Source organism: Rhipicephalus sanguineus, chromosome 1, assembly GCF_013339695.2.
Source record: "Rhipicephalus sanguineus isolate Rsan-2018 chromosome 1, BIME_Rsan_1.4, whole genome shotgun sequence".
NCBI lineage: Eukaryota > Metazoa > Arthropoda > Arachnida > Ixodida > Ixodidae > Rhipicephalus > Rhipicephalus sanguineus.
The window spans coordinates 296,668,936-296,681,823 of NC_051176.1; the positions used below are offsets into that span (position 1 = coordinate 296,668,936).

Consider the following 12,888-nt stretch of genomic DNA (forward strand, 5'->3'; position numbering starts at 1 on the left):
ACTCTGCTATGTGGCTCCGTTGGCAATGCACAAGTAGCTATTTTGTAATAATAATATCTTGGGTTTGACATGCCAAAACCACAATATAGTTATGAGGCACACAATAGTGGAGGGCTTTGGAAATTTAAACCATCTGGTGTTCTTTTACTGTGTGCACTAACATTGCACAGTACACACGCCTCTCGCCATTTTTTATGTTTTGACGCCTGATACCGTCACAAATAGCCATGCTAATGTGTGAAGTCACCAGAACTGATACTTTAGCATGACAGCACGCTAGTGTTGATGTCAGTAGGTCTGCTATGTGAAAATTGACTTTAACGTCAAACTAAAATATCTTATCACCATTTCCTGACCGTCACACTTAGAGCAGTCTCTGTATACAGGAGATTTGTATAGCTTGGTAAACAAAGCTTCAAAAATTGGTATCAGTACCCATTTGAAAAAGAAAGTGCTACCTATATACAAATAATTTTTTTTCTGAAATATTTAGGTCGTAATTTATGCATACAGCTCTTACATAAGTATTATATGATAGGTGATAGGACTTCAATTCTCCTAGATACCCGTCTCCTTTAGGTATATGTGTGGTGCATTCTGATATAACAAATCAACGATTGCCAGCTCTTAATTAAAAGTCATAATAGCTCACTGCTGCTCACATTTCATGTGATTACAAGAAAAAGAAATATTTGTAACAGGTATAATATTCAATTTCACCATTAATTAATCACCAGCAAACATTTAATCATAGTGCAAGCAATCTAGCAATATATTTTTCTCACTGCAGCTGAAAGAAATGCCTTTGTAAATTCAGCAGGCATTATGCAACTTACTGTGCTGGATTCCGACGTGCATTCATTCTTTTATTATTATTGCGATAGCAATTATATGGACAGTCTCGGCTGGAAAATGTCCGTCCCCGTCGCCGTCATGCACCGTATATGTATAAGTATGTATATATATATAAAAGCCCCAAAGAATAATAATTCAGAAAAAATGCTTCCGAAGCGCAGAATCGAACCAGGGACCTCTTGCTCCGCAGCGAGTGGCGCTATCCACTACGCCACGAAACGCAGATCCTCCACGTAGCTAACGGCGAGCGTTATATACATACCCTTTACCGCTGGACGGACTCAGAGACGGCAGGCGATAATAAGCGTTTCTTCATTACCAGCGAGATGGCGCTAGCAGCACGACGGGCGCATTTAAAGTCGTCGTCGAGCTCGCTCGCTTCTTATATTTGCGCAGCGAGAACATTGCCCTTCCGTTGTCCGCTCGCGCGGTTTTCTCGCGGTGAGGGGAGGAGGAATGTTTCACGCTTTCACCGTGATGTCCGCGCTCATGTTACCGAGCGTACGAAAGTCACTCCAGCTGAAGGGACGCCGCTAAACGAACAAACAGAAGATGAGCGCGAACTATCAAGTGTCACAGCTCGACAGTTGAAGCACGCTAGTTTCCTTCGCTGCTTCGACCGCCTTTGCAACAGGAACGCTGTTCAAACTGAGAGTATCCATTGGCGAGCCTCACTTCGTATAGCATTAATTTCTTGCTATCGCATTCATTGCTTCGCCCTTGCGGCGAAACATTGACTTTTTATTTTTTAGCATGTGCATTCTTCAGAGCACCAAGAAAGAAAATATTTTAACAGTATCATGATGGTGCACAAGTAGATAATGCACTTGACTATCCAGCATGCAACAAATTGCTAATAATGCTGGTGGAAGTTACAAGAGTGCGATGCAAGTACTGGAAGCCATGCAATTTGCCATATCTACTAAAAGTTACAGTTTCAATGCAGGAACAGAAACAAACAAACTGAAGCTAACCACTCACCTGAGTTTTCAACTGAAACTTTGCAGCTAGATCTTCAAGAATGACAACCTTTTCTTTCTGAAACAGTGAATGGTACCTAAGATGAATTAGTCACATATTTGCAGCAGGCTGCATAGTCCACAACAAAAGTAACCTGTAAGAGTAATAACAGTAGTGAAGAGACCCGATTAGCTTGAACAATGTAGCATCATATCACAATGGTAAAGGGGCCATCATGAAGGCATCATAAAACCTTACTATAATGAATTTGACAAAGGAGCCAAAGTACATTTGTAATAATGATTAACTTCGTTAACCCATAACCATTAACACCATGCACAATTCCACAGATGGAGGACGACGAAAAAAAGGGCGATAGGTGGCTTGAGTAGTCCGCAGCACCACGTAATGATTGGCCTGTGGGCAACAGCAATGAAAAAAGAGCTAATAAAGAAATTAAAACATATGACCAATGCAGAATAGAAGTGCAACACATAAGTAAAAAAAAAAAGAAAAGAAAAAAGACGCTAGGATATGTGAAATCAATTTTCTTCTACAAACACAGATCTAGATTTAGCAGAGGAACAAATAAATAAATCAAAATTAATAGACTGAAGACAGTTTAAAGAGCCCCTCACTAGGCGACATAGGGAATTTTAGTTAGACATTCGAAGTTGTTGCGAGCCCAATAAAGAGCATTATGCCACAAGAATTTTTCTAATCGGTCCGTTAGAAGCTGAGAAAAACAATAATTTGTAGCGGCGTGAAACCATGATGCGAAGAGGTGAGCTGCTAACCCTTGCCGCTCGCCCCGTGTAACCTTCGCAAGCCAAATCCCTTCCCTGCCCTCTTCGACACGCGAGCAGGAGGATCATATAACGCATACGCATGAACACGTCATGCGCACAAAATGTCACGAGCGCATGACGTGCCCGAACCAGCCCGAGCCCCCGAGACGCGAGCGGTGTTGTGGCGGCGTTCTTTGCGCTTCATCTCTGCAAGTTATGGCGAATGCGCACTTGCCCATCACTTGGCTTTGAACCTATTACTGAGCATGAAAGCTGCAACATTTGTACAGACGCAAGACTAGCAGTGTGCCGCATGTACATCTAGTTAGACACGGGAGGATAAATGAGCCTAATGAGCGCTGGAACGCGGTAGAAAATTAGTTTCGTTGTAAAGGGTGGCGTCTGCACGATGCCCAAAGCGTGAGAACACGAACGCGTGTGAAACGGAGGTAGACTAGTCTTGAATCTCGATGCGATTCACTGTAAAAATTAAAAAAGAAAACGCACACATTCTGTTTGTGTGTTTTATTCCTGCTCTCAAGTTTTATTCATCCATTCAAGCAACAAATTACACAAACTACACGTCGTGTCAAATAATTATCGTAGTGTTATGTGCTACTATTGGCAACGTCAGAGCACAGTCTATGTAGAGGAGCGACGTCACAGCACTACCATCTACGTAGGGCCATTCCACCGTGTACTTCATCCCCTCATTTCCTGGGCACGCGGCCGCGAGAAGGGCAAGCAGCGTTCAGCTTGAAATTTGACCCATTTAGGCAGCGCGTAACGTTGCAAATTTTGGCAGACGTAATCGTGAACACCCAGTGCATGCATTGTGATCGTCAGCTCAAAATTGTCAAACCTGGTGAGGGGCCCTTTAACGATGGTAAAGAATAACACAAGCATTCTATGGCAGTACTCAAACGGCATGACAACTTTGCAATACTCTGTGTCTCGTTGTATAATAATGCTCATTTGCTTCAAATTGTGCTAAAGCAGGGGTCTCAAACATGCGGTGTGCATGCTGGACCTTTCGTTAATGGCCCCACCCCCACATGACTGTCCTCATCCCATTAAAAAAAATTTCTCTATAAGTATGTTAATGAGCCACAGTTTCAGTTTGTTTATTAATATTTTTTATTTCAGTTTATTAATCAGACATGACTGATCTCAAGCATCCTTCTCATGAGGCATCCCATGACTCACCATGAGTTAAAACACAACCGTAGAACAAAAACTCTATCTTTCAGAATTGGTGTCCAGATTTCAGTCATTCTGGATATCAATATTGATATGTTTCTCGAAACCTGATGCTGAATCCCCTTCAAAACTGACCCATATAGCAGATATGGAAAAGGCCTTCTTTCGAATGGCAACGGTAGCTGACATTTTGCCCAAACTGCACCCTCCCCCTCCCTCACTCCAACCTTCTTCATCATCCCAGCCCATCGGGAGACTGTTTCATGACTGTGGTGCGCTAGCTGAAGCGAGTTTGAGACCACCTTGCTAGAGTATCAAAGTTATGTATATTATGTCTGACTTCATATTTAAATCTAGAACCAGATGGCCAAGTCAAACAGCTTGCAGCTTTGTGTACTACTCTGATGTCCTAGGTGTTCGCTTCGCTTATCAGCATTTTGTGAGCATCATGCCAAAGCACCACTAAACTAATTTTATACAACGTCCTTCTCTGTACACAAGCGCATGCTTGTGAACAACAAAAACATAAAACCTTGACAATCGTGCCCACATGATTAACATTACAGTATGAACTAAGGCGTTAACAGTGTTGCTGTAAATTAAGTGATTTCCAAGAACGTGAGAGCAGAATACAAAACTGTGGTTGAACATGTGCACCAGTTCATTTGTAGTTTTCATGCAGTAGCGACAGGGTGTGGGAATACCAGGAGCTGACAGCAGAAGCACAGTGGCCAACTATCGTGGCAGTGCAGCAAGTTTCATGCTTTGCCAGTTGGCTCATATGAGTTTTGCAATGTCACATGCTGCCAGATTTAGCTTAGTTGGCATAATGCAAGCAGTAATTCTTTGTTATAAGCTAAACAAAATAGTATTTAAGCAATATTATGAAAAGCACTCAGCAGACAAGAAAACAAAAACAGCACTAGCAAAGAGAACAAACTGCACTCTCCCACCTTTATATGGTCAAGAAATTCTTGTAGCTTGTTTTGAGCCTGTAGAGAAAGAATACTTCACTCAAGAACAGCAGGAAATACTATTATTGAAAAGCAAAACCGCAACAATTTGAAGTTTATCATCTAATAAGCTGTTTTATTGATTCTTAGCTTATCTGCTGCTATGTGTTACAATTCAGTCAATGAGTGTTTTAAAACCCTTTCGCTGTCAGTAATGTATCGGTACGTTTTTGCATCCCCCCCCACAGTGTCATTGACGTACCGATACGTTCTCTATTGTGCGTTTGAAAAATCACATCGAAGTACAAAACTGGCGTGTTTATACTGGTCACGCCACCTGTCGAATTTTTCTAGAAGCTCGTATTTTCGCCTCATACATGTTGGTACGTATGTTGAAGAGTGCGGAGCGACCGCGCCCACTCTTTTTTGCTGGGGGTTGTGGTCGCTCCCCGTGCGCACTACTCTCTCGGGCTGAGCAACTATGTGGCGTGCGTGCGATTACGGGTGCAAGGGTGCGGCTGTGGTTGTTCTGTGATCTACCACAGGTTTCACCAGCACTGTGTCCACATCAGACACTGGTGTTGAAATGGGGGGTCATTATCCCAGAAGCATGATGGCAAACTGAAAATATGTGGGAGAAAGGCAATTTCTCACTCACACTGTTTCCTTTCGACGTGTCACGTTCTGCACACTCCATGAGCACAACTCTTCAACCGGGTGCACAAGAAGTTGATTATTTCAAGCTTCCCTGATATTCCCGAAGCCAAGCCGACACTGGGGGTGTGTCATGGCCAGAAACACCGAACAGTGAAAGAGTTAACCCTTTGCGGTCCGAAACCTTTTCCCACCTTCCATTCGTTCTGGTCCAAAACTAAGTGACGCAAAGCTCAAGTAAAAGAAGTTTACTTACTCTTTCACAGATGACACATAATGTATGTGAGAAAATGCGCATGTGAATCAACTGCGAAAGAACTTGTCCAGCAGTACCCGATCACAGACCGCTGCGACCGTGTTGCGTTGTCGGGCAGGGCCCGACAACGGACTGCAAAGGGTTAAAGGACCCCTGACAGCCAAATTTTTGTTTCTGACTTTTATGCTTTAATTAGTAGCCTTGTGTCTGATAATCTAGAAACTGAATCGTAAAAGCTCTAATGCATTGTGTAATTAATGCTATTATCATTAATTATAACCAATTTTGGTGCCACTTCAAAGCACCCACCTAAATATTAAGAAACTAGCGCCCCACCACAGTGGAGCCATAAGATCACATGCGCTCAATCTTTGGTGATACTGAGAGTGCACTTTTTCAAATTGGGCCCAGCATGCGGGAAAGAATGAGATGACGTGAGTGCTGGTACTATGAGTTAAGGTGTGATGCACCAGACGCATTCTTCGAAATGATATGCCTGTCAAGTCCCGTCTAGACTGTCAAGAGTTCCCCCTCAGAAAAAGCAAAGGAAATTCCTTGCTACGGTACTTAAAGCGAAGGGGGCGAGGAAAAACAGCTCCGGTTGGGTGCCAGTCATGATATGTGCGCCCCACAAGCTTGTCTGTGACGACGACAATACTCGCTTTACCCTTAGAATGTCACACGGTGACCCCGACCTACATCATACAAGTGGCGATGCTGTGATGTGCTGCCAACTCAGATGAGCAGTCATGCTTACTTTAATACCAAATTGAAATATTTTGAAGGCAATGTTTCTCACTAATAATCAGTCAGAAGTGCCCATGTGCGCAGGACAATCAAACAACACACACATGTCGAGTTTGTAACTTTGGTGTCAGGGGTCCTTTGATAACTTATTCAATAATCACTCATTTGACATTGTTTGACTTTTCAAGCCTCATAACTCAGCATTTAGAGCTCTAGACTTCCTATTACTGATTGAATTGGGCGCTGACTAAAATTTTGTTTGTCTCTGTCACTGCTCCTACTGCTTAGAAACACCTACGATTAAGCAGGTTACGATCAGTTTCCGAGTTATTAACTGATAAAAAAGTTTATGCCATATTTTGTAAGGTTTAGTCGTAAATAGAGGGTTCCTTAGTTACATTATCATTTACCTCAATCAATGAAAACTGCACACAATGTGCGCAAAGAGTGTCTAAATGTTTTACAAAATGCACATAGCTGCATGTTTTGGGTAGCAAGAATGCCCACAAAATCTATTAATACTAAGTGCATAGAAACAATGTGACATTGATCTTTCCTTTGCCAGTACAGGTGTGATTCCCTTGACCTGCCATATTCAAAAGGCTCAGTTCAAAACGCTGTGTCATATGCAACATTTTGCCAGTCCAGAATGAAATAAAAATGCAGAAAAAAGGCCAAAACACCCCTCACATATAAACTTAAAGACGATATGCTGTTATACAGGGTGTTTCTTTTTATGTGATGCAGATTTTTATAAAAATTATGTGACTACCAGGGTTCTGTCGTTTCATCACTTTCTTGTCATGGGTAGTTCCGGTCTGACGTAACAGAGTGGTCGCGTTTCGTGTACGCCGGGTGCGATCAGTTTCGATATCGCCCTGAAAATTTGATGATGAATATCTCGAATTACGTGCAACTTTTGTGATTTCTAAAAAAATATGGGTATGCCATATATCGTCATGCACTACAACTTTCTAATATAAACACCTGAAGTCAATAATCAAAAAGGGAATGAGTGATTTTTGTTAATAAGTCACAACAGTGCCATTTCAACTTGGGCAATGTATTTCTGCCTCGACGTAGGGTTCATGCACGAAAACGGCAGGAGCCTCCCATAGGCTTTATATAAAAAATCTTTATTGTCTAAAAAGAACACCCTATATGTAGCCACTCAAGCATTCTGTGGGATCAAAACTATGCAGCTGAAAACTTAGCGTGCCACTGTAGTACGTAATTAGTGAGCATGGATGTAGGAAAAAGTGTTGAGGTTATTGTTTTCTCCCAGTTGCATTTTCTTCTGACTTGCTGTGGTGCACAAGTACTGTTGCAGAGATGCATTCATAGCGAGAGCGCTTGTGAGCCCAAGAAAGGAAATGCCCCCACTAACTAACCCCCAGGTGACGTTAGTTACGTACCTCTTCTTCAGTTGCAGCATCAAATCCTTCTCCTTCAACTGAGAATGCTTCCTTCAACTTGAGATATTCCTCCAGTTCCTGTTTTTCCTTCTCCTCCTTTAGCCGCTTTTCTTCTGCTTCCTGAAACAAAATCAAATGTACCCTTTTTGATAACTCCGGTTACATGCATACCCTAGATGCAAAAAAAAAAAAAAAAAAAAGTCACAGGGGTTTTATATGCTAATACCACAACATAAGGAAGGGACTCTTAACAATTTTGACCACCTGAGCCCTCTAACGTGCAGTTAAATTTCAAGAGTATTAACCCTTGTGTGACAGTGGGACACATACGTCCCACTTTTTCGTCTGCAGGAAAAATTTTCTCCCACATCACCCATTGCAATTAGCTCAACAATAAGTCACTCATATCTTACCTAAGTCTTCGTATTCTCGAAGAAAAATCTTTACCACACTTTCGAAGGGCGGAAGTAGTGTTACAGTGACGTTGAATTTCGATCAATTTTTCATGATAGCTTCTGAATTTTCTTCTTCTACAGATAGAAAGAACCTACCAATCAAAATACCGGATAATTTCCTCTTTTTCTGCTTTTTCAGAGAGGTGATTTTAGCTTCCAGTCATCACGTGTTTTTGTAAATTTGTGGAATAACTTGACCGATAAATGCATCGAAACAATCCCCTGCGATATTGCCACGCTCATTCCTCAGCGTAATTGCGGGTATTGGTGCGTGGAAATATTATTCTTGATATCAAATACCTCTTGAAAAGTAGGCACATATTCAGGGACAACAGCTGTATTCGACAATTTCGACAGCCAAAGCAAGGACAGGCAAATGGACAAAAAAATGGTTGGTGCATGCGGTGGAGTAAGCTTTACAGGAACAAACCACAGCGCTATGACAGCTCACAAGAGGCACAGGTGCAGGTGGTGTTCTACTGCTGGAATGAGATCCCCACAACTTTCCTCAGCACACCTTGAGAAGCAATGCTCTGTGCCACTTGCTTCGGCCGTTTCATCCCAAATACCTGTTGATGCAATCTCGAGATGGTGCCTTCATGAGACAGTGGGACACATATGTCCCACTTTATTTCAGTAAACTACTGGCTTGATTTTGATGAAGTTTGTTTTATACTATTTCTCTGTAGCTTATATGAATATACCACAACTGGTTTTTATATTATTGTGTCAAAAATATAGGCAAACCCACAAAGGGTCAAGTACATGAGTATTATTGCATTTCTACCACATCAAAATACAGCCACCACGGCCGGAAATTGAACCTGTGACTGTGTGCTCAGCAGCACAATGACATGACTGCCCATCTACCGTGGTGGGTCCCCAAAAATGTAGAGCACTCACAGCAATGAATGACAACAAAGCCATATTTCTTTCTAGTGGCATCACACAGATAACTTGTTGCAGTGGCGTTCTCTTAAAACTGGACACCACTCCGTGCTATAATAATTAACACATACAGTCTAAAGAACCCCGTCAACAACACTGGTTTTCCAATTCACAGAAGTAGTAAATGACACAAAACTTTACCTTATTTTTGTATATTTAATGTATCAATGTTCACCCAGTAATTATGCTAATGAGCCCTAATTTCTCAAGAGCTTTAATGTGACCAGTTCAAAACACACACCAAGTGCACCATATCTTCAGATGTGAAGCTGCTCTCTGAACATCAAGCTGTGCAAGGTTGACGAGTACTAATCCTAGATCCATGTTTCACTAGGCCACAAGGTACCCCTGTCAGGTTATGCTTTCAGCCCAGTCATGGATTGTTCTCCACCAGAGAGAGATAGAAAAATGCCTTTAGCTAAATAACTAACTTTCTAAAACAAGGCTGTTAGCTTCTTTTGAACAGGAGATACAGTAAGCTGTTGAGGAACACAAGGACGCTATTCTTAAAAACGATTTGAAGTTTGTCTATGAAGTTGGTCTAGCTCCTGCTAGAGAAGACATCATCAAGCTGAAGCTTCTTGGCTGAAACTTCTTGCCTCAGTGGTGGAACCCGTGAAGGCTCAATTTCATCAGCAGGGCCATATTCCCAAGGATTGTTGCTTATTTCGGAACTTGAAAATTGAGAACAAGATGTGAAGAGCAAGCCCTAATTTGTGTCTGTATTGAGCACCACAATTAAAAAATCAATTAAATGCTGGGGTTTTAAAGGGGCCCTCCAACCAACTTGAAGCATCTATTTTTTTATTTGTCGGTTGCATCGAATGATGGCTAGGGATAATTTTAGCATAGGTCAAAGCACCGATCACAACTGATTTAAGATTTTAATTGCTCAATGAAGTCACTACATTGCTGCCGACCGCATCAGCGTGTAGTGGCACTCGCCAGAACTATTGCTGGTGGAAATGATGGCATAGAGTACCAGCCCATAATTGGATAAATGTAATGTTAGAGGTGATCATGGCATGGCATCAAAAATGAGGTTATTATTGGATTTTGTTTTTCTTTCTGTGCTTTTTCATAGAACACTACAACTACAAAACACGATAGAGGCGCTAGCTGCCACTTCACCACTGGCTTTTTGCTTGTGCTTCGCTCGCTTCCCTTCTCTTGCTTGTGTACATTTGCAAGCCGCCTCGTTAGCACGTGTGGTGAGCTCTTGATTGTTGTTGAAATAGTGCAAGTAATCAGAACCGATGTCGCTGCCCCCTTGTAGTTCTTTGGGCGGCCGTACAGAACAACCCACAAAACAACTGCGCAGTTCCAGGATGCTCAACAGGCAGGGGAAACCGTGCTTCACCACCCTTGTTCCACAAATTCCCTTCTCAGGAGGGAGTGTCTTGGAGTGTCGTCGTAAGGAATGGCGAGCAAAGCCTCACTTTGAAGCAGCAGCGCCCGCTCAAATTCTGACAAGTCAGGCAAGTTCATTTCTAACAACCTTACCTGTTTGATTGTGCAAACAAAATGGCGTGGTCAGGAACCAGGTTGTTTGTTACTATGGGAACGGCGTCAACAATACCTTGGACAGAACAGGCAACAATGGTGTGTGAGCTTCCCCTATGCTTTCTGCTCATTCCATTGGCGGCCCCTTGCAATGTCTGTGGCAAGTGAAGTGTGGTCACGTGACCCCACGAAGATCGAGTTGAGCATAATCTTTTTTTTTGTATTTTTATTACGCTATGCTGAATAACTTTAGACTCATGCTCCTATTGCTGCATCATTCTTTCTATCCTTCAGTCTACTCAACTCGCAAGTAAAAAATGGGAGCTTCAATAGTGTTGGAGGGCCCCTTCAAGTGCCAAAACCACGATAAGATTACAAGGAACACTGTAGTATGGGATCCGGGTTAACTGTGACCCCCAGGGTTTTCTAAAACACACTTAAGTACACAGACATTTTTGCATTTTGCCCACATTGGAATGCAGCCACCATGGCCAGGAACCAAACAAATCAATGTTACCTTATGATTGTTACTCTATGACATTGCGCTCAGCAGTGCAATACTGTAGCTACAATACTGTACAGTACAATACTGTAAAACCATGGCTGGTCGTAAGCATCACAGTTCAAGAGTTCTGAACAAGACCTACTGGCAGAACTTGCTGGATTCTTTTCAAGTGCTCATAAATTTTATCTGTTGGAAAAGCTCCGTCATGCTTACTGCATCTACAGCATCAATGACTGCAGCAGAAAAGATGAGGAAGCTCAAAATTTCCTTTCCTGTCATTTTTGTCGCACAGTAAAATTGACTCCATTCTTGAACGCTTGAAATACTTGATGTGTGGGAACTATATTCACTCTTTCACAAGCTATCTCAAAAAACAGTGAGCTAAATCAGAAATCAGAAATGTGGAAATTAACGCTGTTAAAAATAACAAAATAGTATTCTCTACAAGGGTGCAGCCAGAACTTTTTTTTTTTTGGCAGGGGGAGGGGGGGGAGGGTCCAACCACCCTTTAGGCAGGTTTGTGTGTGCATTTGTGTGTGTGTATATATCATAGGTCGGCACTACAAGAGAATACCCACTCACCCTATTTTTTTTAAGGCTTCGCACTCACCCACGTTCATACTCACACTCCAAGCTACTCACTCATGTTCATACTCACACGCACTCACTCACGTTCACACTCACGTATACTCACACTCCAAGCTACTAACTCACTTTCATACTCGCATGTGCTCACACCCATATGTACTCACTCATGTTTATACTCACATGTACTCATGCTCCGAGCTACTCACACACGTTCATACTCACATCAGCTCACACCCACATGTACTCACTCACGTTCACACTCACGTATACTCACACTCCAAGCTACTTACTCACTTTCATGCTCACGTGTACTCACACCCATATGTACTCACTCACATTCATACTCCCATCAACTCACACCCATATTGACTCGCTCACGTTCATACTCGCATCCAACTCACACTTATTCGTACTCACTTCTGCCCATACATCAACTCACACTCACCGGTATCCACTCACATTCATACTCACGTCTACTCACACTCATGGGTGCTCACTCACACTTACACCTACTCACTCACGATCATACTCACATCTACTCACACTCACGGGTGCTCACTCACGTTCACTCACACCTACACCTACTCACTCACTCTCATACTCACGTCTATTCGTATTCACAAGGACAGTAAAAAAGAACACGACAGGACAGCGCTTGTAAGTGCTGTCCTGTCCACTTCTAATGTCCACATTTTTTTTCATTGCACTTCAGCCTAATTTCCCAAGCATGAACGTAAACCAACTAGCCCAACTCGCCATCTCACCTGGGGTTCTTTAACATGCACCTAAATCTAAGTACATGGGCCGCGAGCATTTTGCCTCAATCGAAATGTGGCCTTTGGGGCCGTGAATCGATCCCACAACCTTCGAACGTTTAGTCCTATAGTTGGACCCAACTTTAGAAGTCCGTAGCACTTCCTCCTCAAAAGCGGATGTACACAAACCTGCATCAAGGGATGCACACTCCAGACTGACGTCATGAGCCGGACGGCAGGTGCCCCCGCCTTCTGAGAACTTTGCCATGTGCATGAGCGGGATTGTTTCTTTAGTTGTGGAGGCGA

General features: G+C 42.6%; 1 protein-coding gene across 2 annotated transcripts in view; it reads right to left on the reverse strand.

Moving 5' to 3' along the window:
• LOC119379317 (DDRGK domain-containing protein 1) overlaps positions 1-12,888 on the reverse strand; it is a 39,219-nt gene that overhangs the window by 20,350 nt on the left and 5,981 nt on the right. For both annotated transcript variants that reach the window (XM_037648596.2, XM_049411931.1), the window contains exons 5-7: positions 7,829-7,948; positions 4,757-4,795; positions 1,837-1,893 (exon numbers count right to left, since the gene is read on the reverse strand). In XM_037648596.2, coding sequence (XP_037504524.1) covers positions 1,837-1,893; positions 4,757-4,795; positions 7,829-7,948 — 216 coding nt within the window. The remainder of the gene's footprint in view (positions 1-1,836; positions 1,894-4,756; positions 4,796-7,828; positions 7,949-12,888) is intronic.